Raw genomic sequence first — 15,895 nt, 5'->3', positions numbered from 1 at the left:
CAGCCATTAAAAAAAATGGAGACTTTACATCCTTCGTATTAACCTGGATGGTAGTGGAAGACATTATTCTTATTAAAGCATCACAAGAATGGAGAAGCATGAATCCTATGTACTCAATTTTGATATGAGGACAATTAATGACAATTATGGTTATGGGGGGGAAACAGAAAGAGGGAAGGAGGGAGGTGGGTGGGGCCTTGGTGTGTGTCACACTTTATGGGGGCAAGACATGATTGCAAGAGGGACTTTACCTAACAAATGCAATCAGTGTAACCTGGCTTATTGTACCCTCAATGAATCCCCAACAATAAAAAAAAAAAAAAAAAAGAAACTTAGAAAGCTGAAGTGACATAGCCAAATTTACAGGGCTATGTTTTGCTATGGTGAGCGGAAACCATCATTCTGGCACAGCCTCTACGGAGGGGCTTATTGGACTAAATATCCTTTTAATATTCCAAGTTGTTGCAGTTATCAATTTGAAGACACTATCATTTCCTTATTAATCCAGGCTTTAACATTTGAAATTACCTTTCACTTGTCTCTAGCTTCATGTTTTATATATGTGTATCATTAATTATAAATATTGTTCATTAATTATAAATATTGTCCATCATCTTGGAAAGGTGGTGGAAAGACCATGAGTTTGAGTCACAGCTCTAATAATCCCATGATCTGTGATTTGCACTATCTGGAATTCAGGATAATTTTAAAAGTAAGGATCATATGCTCCAAAGATTTTTGTAAGAAGTGAATGAAGAACACAGGCTGTAGCTGTCTGGGGCTAAGCAAGTGTTGTTCCTGTTCACTTTTCTCCCATCCTGATTTTAGGAACAGAAAGAGCAGTAAAGTTAGACCACAGTAAGCAAGGGATAGAATGTTAGAAGAGAAGATAAAGCAGGTAAGTGGGTTCCAGATCATTTAGGACCTTGAAGTTCATGGTAAGAAGTTTAGATTTTATTCTGAGTACACTGGGAAGCCATGGGAGGGAAACTGAGCAAGGGCCTGGTAATATGGTTAAATGAAAAAAGAATAAGAAATTATAAAGTCAGTTCAATGAATTGTAGACAGAGCATGGTAGGGAGAAAAATCACAGCTATTGTAGTAATCTGCCTGAGAGTTTAGAAAGAACTGGACCAGGTTGGTAGCAACAAAGGAAAGGAATGGAAGTGAACAGATACATAAAACGCGTTTGGAAAGAAGACACATGTCAAATCAGGCCAGTGTCCACAGTGTCCCAGAAACGTGCCTACTCACTTTCATCTCTATAACTTTTCATGTCCCTTAGCTTGCCTTGTCTCACTTTCAAAGTCCCATAACAAGGTCTTTTCCTTTATTCAATACTCACTCGAACATTGGACTTGTTCTCTTCTTTGAATTGCTAAAGCAAATATTCATTCTCTAATTGTATCACTTTGTCAGTTTTACTTTTCATTTATAGACGTGAAGGTCCCTGATGGCAACATCTTATTCTTTATCTCCACTTCTTTACCTCCATGAGCCCTAGCACCAGGTCCACAATAAATGCATGGTAAAAAACAAATTGCTTAATAACATGGCATCTCATATTAAAAAGTCAATCAAACACAATGACAACAACAACAACAAAAACCCTAAACTAAAACCTCTCAAAAATTGACCTGGAAAAATATTAGGATGTCAAACATGGTCACTCCGAGCAAACCACTTTACTGTAACCTACTAATAGAAATTAATTTATCACAATGTAGATGAAGTACAAAGTTAGAAGTTTCTAGGACAACTGGATAGTGTCCCCAGGCTCAGCCTTGAATTATGCTTTCATGTGGTTGCAAGCTGCACACTTGAGTTTGGCTGTAGTAACTGAGAGAAGCTGTAGCTGAAAGCAATATTACAGTTTTTTCAATCTTTAGGATACCTTTATTTTAATGTTAAGCATTGTTGAGGAAATTCAAGAGGACACTGTGTAACTAACTCTTCAGTCCACTGCATGGTGATGTAAACTGAATCGCTCTCAGGAGGGTCAAGGAAAATTACAACTATTCCAAGACTTAAATCTTGTGAAAGGTAGTTAGAAACTAAAGAATTACAGTGTGGAATACCTGTGTCTAGGAGAACTTTCACATAAGTAAGTAATAAATGTATTTTAACAAATGTCACCCAACCTATTTGATTGTGTAATTTTCTGAAAGAATTACCCAGTACAGGCATGTTTTATATAGGTCTTTGTTGATCCATGGACAGGACAAGCCATAGAAAATTAAGGGTGAAATTGCATATGTATCATCTGTAAAAGAATAAAAGGAAAAAAAATCCACAGTCTTCAGACTCACCATTAAGACTGCTTTCATGTCATAGCTCACTAGCAAATTGAATATATAAAGCACCTCTCACACAGGAAGTCAGAGAGCAAAGCACTAAAGCAAAACAAATACCGGTGATTAAGGGAAATTGAAAGCAGCAGTAAAAATATGTTTCTTTAGTCGACTTTTAAATACAGACCGGGAACTGCAAATAACTGGGAGTATATACAAGTGTTAATTTTTTTCTTTTTGGTCTTTATGATTCTGTGGTATTAAATACAAATAAGAAAGAAATTTTGTTGCTATAAAATTCAGCAATCTTTTTGAGATTATTTATTTTAAATATTCACTTTATTTAGTAATAATTTTAAAATTACTCAAATATTTTGCCATTTCTTAGACTGACCAGTTTTTTTGGGTTTTTTTTGCAGTTTTTGGCTGGGGCCAGGTTTGAACCCACCACTTCTGGTACATGGGGCCAGCGCCCTACACCTTTGAGCCACAGGCACCGCCCTAGACTGACCGGTTTTGACATGCTTCACATTTCTTTTCAGTGCTTTCAAGAGAAATGATCTAAAATGGTCTTTCCTAATATGACAAGGTATCAAAAAGGGGAGAGTTTCAGGTCTTCATAGCATTAGAGGACAATTTAAAGACTTTCGGGAGTGTTTTATTCTGCATTGAACAATATTGCGATAATGTACCAGGACATTTGTGACTCTTCAATGGAATAAAACTGAACTGTTGAGAAGAGTCACTGAAAGGTTTGGGCTCTGATTTCACGGTGGATGGCCGTTGTCCTTTGCTGCTGCTTTTAGCATAACCGTTAACTCCCTGAAGTACCTCAAAGACTATTATGGCAGCCATGTATTTGGAAAATAAATTTGTTATAGTTCTTCCTTTTTATTTGTAAATTTATATTTCAACAGAGATGTTAAAGGAAAGGTGAGTGAAAGAAAGATAGATAGCAAGATTTAAAAAGTTATATTAAGAAATTTGGGGGACTGCTTCACTCTCTTTGCATTCTCTCTACCTCTCTCACTCTTTTAACCTGCTTACGTTCCCTTTCGCATTCCCTGTTCTTTTGCCAACACTCCAATTTAATTTATTTATTTATTTACTTATTTTTGAGACAGAGTCTTACTCTGTCACTCTCTGTAGAGTGATATGTCATCATAGCTCACAGCAACCTCTAATTCCTGGGCTGCAGGGATCCTCTTGATTCAGCCTCCCCAGCAGCTGGGACCACAGGCACCCACGACAACACTCTGCTGGTTTTTCTATTTTTTTTTTTTTTTAGTAGAGAAAGGGGTCTTGCTCTTTCTCAGATGGGTCTAGACCTTCTGAGCTCACGTGAACCTCCCACCTTGTCTTCTCAGAGTGATAGGATTACAGGCGTGAGCCACCACACCTGGCTGACACTCCAATTTTCAAAGTTGTTTCTTTCTATGGTTTTCTTATTGCTTGCATTTAGGATCTTTGAACCACCACATGTCTTCGAGTTTACTAATGAAAATAAGTGCCCACTCATGTACCTTTCAAGCTTAAAAGAGACCAGGCAGGGCTTAATAAAAAGCAGGAGGCAACGTAAATCATAAAAAATATAAGGAATTGTCATGCCCCCACTCCTTTCAATATTCTTTGGTCTCCCTGGTTATATATGTTTAGAGAGGAATTCTGAGTGTATTTCTGAAAGCTTACAATTTTGGCAAAGGCAAGGAAGGAGTTGCCTGTTGCTATTAGAGTAAGAGGGTAGCATTTATGAAACTTCGCTAGTGCATTAGAGTTTTGGAAGGTCTAGTGATTTTTTTCAAAGCTATTTATAGGCTATTACTTCTCAGTATCCAGCTCAGAGAATATTTTGAGTATTAATAAGATTACTCCATGAACTGCTTTGATTTTGTTGACTGAAGTATACCTTATAAATTATGATTTTACAATTGAAGACGATATATAGACTTACAGTTTGTTTCTCTCTCTTCTTGGGAATTTGTAGAAATTCTCAGTTGGTAGATTTTTATGTATGATGAAAATTGCCATAAATCATCCCAAATTTCCAAAGCAGCCTAGCACACAGGGGTATGTTCCATTAATGTTTAGTTCTGTTTCTTTTCAAAGATATCACAGACTGAGTTCTTTCCTTATGACTCTGGAATTATTTCCAAAATTTGCTTGATCTTCTGAATCACATGAAATACTTGGTGTGATATAGATGTTCGTGCTCCACCCAAATTCATATACGGAAATCATTACCTCTCAAGGTGATGGTATTAGGAGCTAAGGCTTTCAATCATGGGGATGGAATCACCCTAATGGGATTAGTTCCCTTATAAAAGAAGCCCCACAGAGCTCCTTGCCCCCTGCACTGCGTAAAGATAGAACAAGGCCAGCAGCCTGCAACTGGGAACAAGGCCCTCATCAGAAGCCAGCAACCTCTGACACACTGATCTCAGAATTCAAGACTTCTGGACTGTGAAAAATAAATCTCTATTGTTTATCAGCCAGTGTAGAGTCCTTTGTTATAGCATCTTGAATAAACTAAGATGGTACCTGTTAAGAATGTATATTCCCCACCTGTCCTAAGAATTTCTAATCTAGAATGTTTGGGGTGGAGCCTGGGAAACATTTTTAACAAGGTCCTTAAGTGATTATTAAAACCAGCAACACTGCTTTACAGGAGTGGTTCTCAACTCTGATGACTCTGGCAGCTTAAGGAAAAGGTCCTGGTCTTGGGACTTCTGCTATTGGAATGTCTGGTAGCAAAGCCCAGGCGTCAGCACCTTTTAAAAAGCATCCTCAGGTGGCTTTAATGTTGCATGTATAATTGACAATCACTATTCCCAATGCTCTGGTTCTTATTAAAACAGCTTCTGGAAAAATGTTGTGGGATAATACATTTTTACCTCTAGTGTTTCCTAAGGTAAAAGCTATTAAATGTGAGTAAGACAATACTAAAATAGGAAGATTTTGGTATGAGACAGTTACCAAGTAGGGTCAATTTGAGTACTAGATATTCAAAATTCCTGGGTTGGTGTAAATCAGTCTCCAGACTTTTGCAGTAACTTTACCAATATCCTGTTTGGGCTTTTAATCATACTTAATTAACTCTCGTAATCCCTGAGCAACAGACTCTGATACGTAGATAGGATGCAAATTATCAGGTGAAATAAGTAGAGAAACGCAGAAACAAGATTTAAGATTAATTGTGGTAAAATTTAAAACTATGACCATGAAGAGACTTAAATATCCACCTTCTTTTTGCATCCAGAAAAGAATCTGCCGAGGTAAATTTATCTAGATGGTCTCTGGCCTGGTGATTCTTGTTTGTACACCTAAGATTTTGATATATGTTGAAAGAGCCAGGTTCTGATCTAGATAATGGCATAAGAATGTTGGCAGATTACTGTGGCTCTTGCTTTCAGGGAGCTAGGCTTTATTTTTTCAATGAGGTACATGGTTGAGGCAGACTCAGGACCAGATGGTAATGCTGGCTTAGAGTGGTTTTCTCACCTATGTTTGGCAGCTTTTCTCAGAAGTGGTGTTTTCAGTGCCTGAGACTTCCAGTCTTTGCCACTTAACATGATCACTGGGAAACTTTAGGTGGTATAGATGCAATGACAAACCTCATCAAAGGTCACATAACCAAGACCATCTGACATCTGTGCTGCAAGGGGGACTGAATGCAGACATCAAGTCATTATAGATTCAAGTGATACGTTATTTTTCTTTAAAGACACAACTGAAATTCATTATATTTACGAGGCTCTAGTAATTTCTAGAGGCAATTTTGACTTGGAGAAATAGATTATGAATTAATCATCTGTCCATTTTAAAGATGACCTCTTCTTAAATGGATTCCCTCTTTCCTAGCATGTAGACAATGGATTTTCACTGTTAACTTATTCATAATTTAACAACAATAATAACAGGTACCATAATTTGAATATCTTTAATGTGCTAGGGTACTTTATACACTATGTATAAGTGATACAATAGTCCTCTAAAGCATTTCCATTTCGTGGATGAAGAATCTGGGACTCTAAGGGACAGAGCCAGGATTCTGCCAGGTATCTGGCTGCCCTGGGGGTTTCTGCCCATTTTGCCACCAACTTATGCAGTGTGTAGAGGAACAGAATTAGTGTTCATTCCTACAGACTGCAGTAAGTTAAGTGAATGTTCATAAATTGTTGTCCTGTAGTTTACTATTTAAACTGGGGGTTAAAAAAAAAAAGCTAAAACAACCAGATTCAGACTACAAGGAGCTTATCGTCCAAATAGTCTCTTTCCCATTAAAGAATAACCCCCTAATTTTTTATATACATTTCTAGATGCTTTAACTTCAAATTTTTAAAATGCTATCAGAGATTTTAATAAAATTAGAAAATAATTTTTTAAAACCTAAATATGTTCATCCTAAATTTCACCTGGCTTCTCACAGCTGCAGAAATTCATTTTTACCTCATTCCCCAACCCCCTTCCCAAAGCCTTAAAGCATGAACCCACTGGGAGTCCCCTCTGTTTCCCAAAGGAAATATTTCATTCATATAATGTCTCCTTTGTAATCAACACTGAGAAATGTCACTTTGATTAAACACAACTCTGAGTGACTAAGACCACAGTACAATAAATTCTCCAGAGCTATCTTTCTGAACAACTGATTGCTCTCCAGTCTTAATCCTCCAGAGTCTTATTTAATCAAAATGATGTTGCTAATTAAGGATTAAAACCTCCGAATAGAATAAAAAAGAAGGATTTTTCTTTCTCCTTTGGGCAGGTCAAGGAGGCAGAATTTGCTGTAAGGAAGTAAAGAGTCCCTTCCACTTTTGGTAAAACTGCATTGTTCTCTGACATTAGGACTTAATCCAAAATAGGCCTGAATGCTTTTGTAACATGAATGTAATTAGACAAAATAAAAAAGAGAGTAAGGAAGAAAGAACAGGAAGAAAGAAAGGAAAAAAGAAGAGAGAGACCAAATATAGGAATTGCCTGGGATAGCGCCATATACCTAGACAGTATTTACTCTAAACTATTTTTATTTACTGCTTTATTATGAATTTTCTTTGAACATGTTTGACTGTTGCTGTCTGTGCACTGTTTTTATTCATGGCAAACACTGATGGAAAGACAGAATATTTTAGAAATGTTGGCAACCTATTCCATATATAAGAGGGAACAAAAGACACTGTATCTCACCTATATTTAATATTCATTGATGAAGAATAACACAACAAAAAAGGAAATTTTATACTAAATTTATACTAAATTTTATACTAAATGCTGACTTTAGTTTATACTAAATGCCATACTTTAAGATCAGATCTAAATTATAAGTTTTTCTTGAATTTGTATTTAGTAATAGAAATTGGTTTCTTAAAAACCATATTCCTTAAACAGCAGAAGACTCACTGGGACAGATAAAGATTCACCCCCCACCTCCCAGTATTAGGGGTGAAGTGAGTGAGAAACAGGGGTGCTGGGTGATGTTTTGACATATTGTAAATGTTTCTTTTATCTTTTCCATCTTCTCTCTGCGTTGGACTGTGAAGTTTATAATCCCTGCCGAATTAGTCTATTATAATAGAGACATACTAATAATAACCACTGTTGTTTTTTGATAACTTCCAATGTGCCATGTTCTTTGCCACGAAATACATAATGTTACCTCTGTTAAAACAAGAATTATTATTATTTTCCGTCATAAACAAACTGAAGTAGAGAATAAATGACTTGGTCAAGGTCAGTTAGCTTGGGGTATGCAGAGTTGAGCTCCCGCCAGGTCTGTTTTGTTCCAAAGCCATTCTATTCAACATGGCAAGCCACTTCACATTCTCTTACTGGGAGTGTAAATTTATTAGTGTGTCTTGGGAAGGTGCTGGGGAACTGTATTGGTGTGTATCTGTCTTATAATCTACCGTGATTCCTGACCGAGTCATCATCACAGGTGCCGTCACATCCTCACCTACCCAATCAATGCCAGCACGGAATAACTGCTATCAGAATGAAACCAGAAACAATGAGAAATTGCAAAAGAGAGAGGTATGTCATGAAACTGTTCTCTCTCCTAACAAGTATACCTACCAGTTAAAAAAAGACATTGGTTTCTTTGAGCTATACTCCCGAAGGCTGTGAGCATTCAGTGGACAAATGATGGCTCTTATTCCTCCCAGGCCAAAGCAGATGGTCAACAGTGCTACATAAAATAGCCCATTCTGTTCCTGCTTGGGTATGTGGTTCATCACATGGTAAGTGCCCAGACAGAAATCTTCCAAGGGAAAAGCAATCACAAATAATGAAGCAGTACCTGTAAGTAGAGAAAAAAGATGAATAAATATAGTATAGACCAATTGCAGCACCAAGTCATATCATCAGTGTTTTTAATCTGTGTCTTCATTATGTGATTGTCTTATTAAAATATTTATGTTAATCACTGCAACTTAGGTGATAGGCTGATTTTTTTTCTAAGTGTGGTTTCCTTCAATATGTGTCTTATCTAATCCAGAATTTTAGGGATTTACTTCCCCTCTAGCCTACACTATCTTTTCTCTCAGAATGTGTAAGCAAATCATGTCTATTGTAACACAGTTAAAACAATTTGGAGATACATCATATTAAAAACTGAGCTGTTTGTATTCCCACCCCCAGAGAAAACCATTGTTTATAAGGCTTATTTATTCTTAATCAAAAGAGTGATAGAAAATGGCACAATTTCAGGTAGCTCAGGAATCTTTTAAATGAAAATTAAGAATATTATCATAGTTCTAGGAGAACACAACCTGTGTTTTTCTTTCCTACTTCTCTTTCTCCTTTTAATGTCTTTCTTATTTCTATTATTTTGCAAGGAACTGGATAGGACCTTCTCTGTCACACACAGAGATGAGGAGGCTGGAAAGGAACATGAGTGGTGATACTAATGCTGGAAGGAGGAAAGACCTGAAGTGACAAAAGAGTGTTGAATGTCCTTCTTACCTCCAGCTCGTAGGGACCACATTAGATTTCCTCTGTAGTCTAATAAAAATTATGATACTATGCTTTTGATAAACTCTTCATATTTTGTAAAACATTTTAACATACTATATTGCTTCATCATGGGCAATCTTTGTAATGTCAGAGGATAGATTTTCTTATTCTTATTTTTCAAAGAAAGGAAGAAAGAGAGAGAGAAAGGGAGGGAGGGTGGGTGGGAGGAAGGAATTAAGAAAGAAATTAGGAAATGAAAGAAAAAGAAACCAAGAAGGAAGGAAGGAAAGAAAGGAAAGAAAGAAAGAAAGAAAGAAAGAAAGAAAGAAAGAAAGAAAGAAAGAAAGAAAGAAAGAAAGAAAGAAAGAAAGTTAGTTCAGTGAGGCTATGAGTTGCCCAATGGTACAGAGTAATCCAGATATAATCTCTCACTTCTCCAACTTTCTACCATTAAGTGGTCAAATCATCAATGTTTTTTAAAATAGCATTTTTCCCACCTGATTACAAAAGTAACATATTCTCACTTCAGAGTAACACAAAAGATCCATAATTCCATAGCCTAGAGATAATCTTTACCATACATTACCATACCACTATACCACCATTACCATACCACCATCTTTATCCATACATTATACTTGTATGGATATGTTTTACTTAAATGGAGATTACACTGTTGATTCTTTTTATCACAATCAAGTAATGTGAACAGTTTTTTAATTTTCATTTATCTTTTCCAAAATGATTTCCAATGATAATGTGAGATTCTAGCCATAATTTGTTTGGATATCTCTTTTCAGATATATTGAATGAATACCGCAAAAATACCCTCATGTTTTTTGTGCACAGCCTTGATTGTTTCCATAGCTTAAGTTCCTAGTCAAAGGCATTCATGTTTTTATGGCTTTTAATACCATAAAAAAGTAACAATTTAATCTCCTACCATCATTGTAGGTGTGGCCTTCATCAATATTAGCTTCTGAAATTAAGTTTGTTTTTTTTTTTTTGCTTTGCCAAATTTATTAGTGAAAATGCCTCCACCATGTCATTTCTGTTCCCTGTTTTACTATTTGGCACTAATGTTTTTCCTATGCATTTTTATATAATTGTTTCTTGTGGTTTGTTTTCTCTATTAGACCATAATAAATCACTTACAGGTAAAAATTGGATGTAACGTTTCTGTCTCCCCTCCAGAAGCAGATCTTTGGTGACAGATTGATTTACCCTGAGGTGGGCCCTTTAAATTATTGAGTTTGAAATGTTTCCTTTCAAGGTTAGCCAGATGTGGAACTGACTGTTCTCTCTATACCACTCAGTCCTCTCCTGTGGATGTGTGATGTTAGGATATCCAAAGAGAAGAAATGAAGAAATTATTTTATGCAGCAACCACTTATTCAAAACAACACAGTTTTAGTTTATGTAGTATCTCATGGAGATTAGAAAGACATTTTACTTCCATCTTTTAAGAAAATGTCAGAATATACTGATTTTGTTAGACATTTTATTTCTATCTACTATAAAATAATGACATTTTATTTCTATCTACATAAAATTAATGTAATAAAAGTACAAATCCATGTCTCATACGATAATGTATGCTAATGTGTATCACATAATCACCATACCCATATTTGATAGCTCTGTATAAACCACGATGATGTGTTGTATCTCCTACAGGGGGTGGGAGTCCTCCTCTCTTCAGGAACTAATGAGTTTGACAGAGAATTCAGACATGCTGGTGGACAATTAATTATATTTTGAAGTGGTAAATGCTGTCATACAGGTACCATCAGAATGTGGTTGAGCATGAAGAAGCTTGCAACAAATGTTAACATGGGTCTTGAAAGAACACAATTTTCCAATTTTGGATGTGAGGTGGAAAGATAGGAGAAGGTGACAATTTCAGGCAGAGAGAAGATCATATGTGAGATTAGAAAGGGAAGTAGACAAGGAGAAGTTCCGCATAGCTGGGGCTGCATATTACATAAGAGGTCTGGAGAGGTAAGCCTGAAATAGATTGCAAAGATTGTTGTATGATAAATTAGTGCCTTTAGATTTTATTTTTTAGATAAGATAGCCAACATATAGATTTATCTTTTCATGAAGTCAGTTTTGGTGATAGAATAGTGTACGAACTGGAGACTGACCACTGGCAGCTTAGTATGTTGACCATTGTAATGGTCAAGAAAAAGAAAGCTGCATTTTTGAGCTAAGGTTGTAGCAATTCAGACAGAAGAGACCTTTCTGATTGAACTTCTGGTATTTAGTGACTGGTTGGGATTTGAAAACAGTTGTGAGTGGGGAATACAAGCAAAAAATTTTTACTAAGAAAATGAAATATAGAGTTGAAGGCTGGTCTTTTGTTCACCAAATTCCAAAGTCAGGATTTCCGTCTTTCTCTGATGGCTCACTGACCTGGGATTTAGACTGGGAATTAGACTGATAGGAATTACCCTGTTAAGCAAGAAGTTACCAAAGGAAGCAGGGAGAATTATTCAGGGGTTTGCTAGAATGTCTCCTTATCAGAAGGCATTCTCTGATTCCAAGTCTGGCAAAGAGGCATGGAATTGTTAAAAGCCTGGCATAGTGTCATTAATAGGAATTATCTGTTGAATGTTGAATGAATATTTGCCATGTAGAGACTTAGTTTTTATTTCTTAGGACTTTCTGATGAAATTGACAGGTTTGAGTCACACTGTAATCAATTTCCTGAATGGTAATCCACTGAGTACCTTGTATCTCTCCATCCCTTCTTCACTGGGCCTCCCACCAACACACATTCCTGTTGTACCTCTCACTACCTTCTCAAGGTCCTCAGCTCAGAAACTTGCAGTTGGTTTTTATTCCTCTATTGCATTTGTGCCTTCATTTTAGTTGCTGAGCTTTTATAGTTTTTCACATGTTCTGTCCTGAATTGTCACTTCTTTCTTGCTTAGATCATCATCCTGGGGTCTTCTAATTTCTCTCTATTTAACCCCTCAGAGTACTTGTTCATCCTGTTTATTGAAGAAAAACATTTCTCAAATCTTGATTTCATTGTAGCTTCAGAGACTTCTTGTTAGCTAAGAAGAATAACTTGAAACTTTCAGCCTAAAATTCTAGACTATTCATCAACTTGCTCTCTTATCCTTATTAAGTTATTTTGATATTTCTCCAACATGTCTTCCAAGCACCTCCTTCCCAAACTTTTGTAGATACGTTTGTTTTTTAATATGTCAAAGAAGCATAGAGTGTCTAAATACACTCATTTTTAGAAGCATGTAACCATAGTTAATAATACAGAAGTCGTGCCTTCATATGCAATCTTAATTACCAATATGACTAATTAAAGACCACCATTTGATAAAGACATTTTTCAATTATTCTACATGAACTTCAAAACCCTTTTTAGCACATTTCAACTTAGTTGTGAAGCATATACATTTCAGGTTTCACAGGGTATTTGTCACAAATTTGGGCTTAGAGTGAAAGTGGGGGAGGGAGGGCATCCTAAGGAGTACAGAGAATGTAAATGTGTAAAGAAATAATTATTGTAAAACATAATAAGTGCAATAATATAGGTATTAAAGCATTTTCTAACACATGCACACATACTCATTAGCATTCTTCAAATAATAAAGAGAATGAAATTAATTAAAACAACAATCTCACTTCATTTATCACCTTTTATGCTAAGAGCAGGATGGGAATAATATAAACTAAAAATTCTAACAAAGAATTTGTTAAAAGTCTATTCAAGTAAGTTGTAAGAACAATCCAGTCAGCAGAAGACACTCACCTAGAAAATGTAGAAATAAGCAGGAGTACACCAGTTTGTTTCTTCCCACATACACATCAGTGAGCCATCCAGCAATCATAGGGGTAAGTATTGAAGTTCCAATAAAGCACAAGTTCAAAATGGCTGCCTGATGGTTGAGGTAGCCAAGCTTGACAGTGCAAAAGGGGATCATGTTGCAGACAACTTCAAAGAAAGTGAACCTCTCACACAGCTCCACCAGAAGCAAGCAGATTCCAACCTGAATTTTTTTTGCTGAGTGTGATGAAGAGAGATAACCAATATGACTTAGAGTTTTCTCCTCTGCAAAGCTGTGATTGGAAGGTATTGCCTCATCAGTTATTGTAAAGTCTGCAACAGACATGTCTACCCTCCTTGTGTACAACCTATGCTAGTGGTTTGAACTGGGTGAATTTTTAACCCACATCCTTCTAATGAAAAAAAATAAGTAAGATCACAGCTTTGAATTTCACATCCCCATGCCAAAATTTCGTAAGGTTTTTTGCACATTAATGTTGTGATGACCCAGGAGCACACAAGAGGAGACGTGAGTATTTAAACCTTCATAGGAGCTCAGCACAGCCAAACCTGATTTGTTTGTTTAATTACTTAGAGGCTAAATTAGGCTGTTCCTTTAAAATTGTATTGAATTGCATGTACCCAGTTGCATACGTGTGGAAACTCATCTGCCTCACGCTGATAAAGGTTTAAATACTGAGGCAGAAGAAGCAGTTTTTTCAGGAGAATTTGAGCATGAGATCAAGAAATAATTTGAGTCTATTAATTTCTGATACTTTAATTAAACAAGCCGGAACATTACCAAGAGATAAAGCCCTATAAGAAATCTGTTTTAAGAGGGCAGGATACCTTATCATTATTACATTTTTTGTTATTTTTGGTTGGAATTCTGATAAGAAAGTTAATTAGGTAACAAAAGTGCTAGTACATTAGGTAACAAGCAGAGTTTACAAGAAAGTAATTTAAATGCACTAATGAAAGGAGAAAATATTAAACAAAACTTCACTTCCTTTAAGTTGACCCCATGCTTGTAGAACAGGCTCTCAGAGGAAATAAGGATCAAAAGGTGCTATTTGACTCCCTTATTGTTAATCAGTAGTCAGGGATACAGCAACCAGCCTACGCATGCTTTGGGGAATATTGGATCTGGAATCACCCTCACCCTCCAGCTGGATGAGTGGATGTTAGCATTCTACTCTGGAAAGCAAGAGAGCCTCAATTAAGCTAAAACAGCAGCTGTGAAAGAGACTACCTTCACATCTAGAGGTTTAGCTGTAAGGACATAGAAGACAGGGACTGGAACTATTGGGTCAAAGTCATCACAATTCAGACCATGAGGATAAGAATGTTATTTTCATATCAGAATCAAAACTGAAAGACTGATAAGGGCTTTCAGTCTGATTCTCATCTTTTGTCCTGAGACACTGGGGAAAAACACTTTTGTTTTGAATCCTTCATATAATTTCACTGTAATTGTAGCAATTTTTTAAAATTTATTTTTTATTTCAAATTTGTATGAGAGTGCAAATTTTTAGGTTACATTGTTTTCACTTCCAGGGTAAAGTTCCATTTGTAAAAAAGCCCCTCACCCAGGGGGCGCATTATACACCCTCACAATGTGCACATAAGTGAGATCCTACTACCATCACCTATGGCCACCCTGAACACATCGGATCTCAGAAGCTAAGCAGGGTCAGGCCTGTTAGTACTTGAATGGGAGAATTGTAGCTATTTGTGCCTGCTCAGCATCACTTATTTCCGTTTTAATAAGGATGCCCCATTTTTCCTTTGTGTAGAGTAATCATGTAAATTTTTATCAAAATGTGGACAATTTGGTAAGGGAAAAGTGATGCTATTTGTAGTTATTCCCCCAAAACAGGTATAAAATGAAACTTTTTAGGACCAACTCTTTTTTTTTTTTTTTTTTTTATTGTTGGGGATTCATTGAGGGTACAATAAGCCAGGTTACACTGATTGCAATTGTTAGGTAAAGTCCCTCTTGCAATCATGTCTTGCCCCCATAAAGTGTGACACACACCAAGGCCCCACCCACCTCCCTCCTTCCCTCTTTCTGTTTCCCCCCCATAACCATAATTGTCATTAATTGTCCTCATATCAAAATTGAGTACATAGGATTCATGCTTCTCCATTCTTGTGATGCTTTAATAAGAATAATGTCTTCCACTACCATCCAGGTTAATACGAAGGATGTAAAGTCTCCATTTTTTTTAATGGCTGAATAGTATTCCATGGTATACATATACCACAGCTTGTTAATCCATTCCTGGGTTGGTGGGCATTTAGGCTGTTTCCACGTTTTGGCGATTGTAAATTGAGCTGCAATAAACAGTCTAGTACAAGTGTCCTTATGATAAAAGGATTTCTTTCCTTCTGGGTAGATGCCCAGTAATGGGATTGCAGGATCAAATGGGAGGTCTAGCTTGAGCGCTTTGAGGTTTCTCCATACTTCCTTCAAGAAAGGTTGTACTAGTTTGCAGTCCCACCAGCAGTGTAAAAGTGTTCCCTTCTCTCCACATCCATGCCAGCATCTGCAGTTTTGAGATTTTGTGATGTGGGCCATTCTCACTGGGGTTAGATGATATCTCAGGGTTGTTTTGATTTGCATTGCTCTAATATATAGAGATTATGAACATTTTTTCATGTGTTTGTTAGCCATTCGTCTGTCATCTTTAGAGAAAGTTCTATTCATGTCTCTTGCCCATTGATATAAGGGATTGTTGGCTTTTTTCATGTGGATGAATTTGAGTTCTCTATAGATCCTAGTTATCAAGCTTTTGTCTGATTGAAAATAGGCAAATATCCTTTCCCATTGTGTAGGTTGTCTCTTTGGTTATTGTCTCCTTAG

At 36.5% G+C, this 15,895-nt stretch overlaps 1 protein-coding gene across 1 annotated transcript in view; it reads right to left on the bottom strand.

Annotated features, from left to right (window-relative positions):
• The window catches only part of SLC15A5 (solute carrier family 15 member 5), an 87,163-nt gene extending 73,788 nt beyond the window's left edge, over positions 1-13,375 (bottom strand). Inside the window, exons 1-2 of the mRNA XM_053557552.1 lie at positions 13,015-13,375; positions 8,358-8,580 (exon numbers count right to left, since the gene is read on the bottom strand). Coding sequence (XP_053413527.1) covers positions 8,358-8,580; positions 13,015-13,375 — 584 coding nt within the window. The remainder of the gene's footprint in view (positions 1-8,357; positions 8,581-13,014) is intronic.
• Between the last annotated feature and the right edge of the window lie 2,520 nt (positions 13,376-15,895).

This window comes from Nycticebus coucang, chromosome 12, assembly GCF_027406575.1.
Source record: "Nycticebus coucang isolate mNycCou1 chromosome 12, mNycCou1.pri, whole genome shotgun sequence".
NCBI lineage: Eukaryota > Metazoa > Chordata > Mammalia > Primates > Lorisidae > Nycticebus > Nycticebus coucang.
Note: the sequence above shows the minus strand (reverse complement) of the source record. Positions and strands in the feature narration are given on the sequence as shown.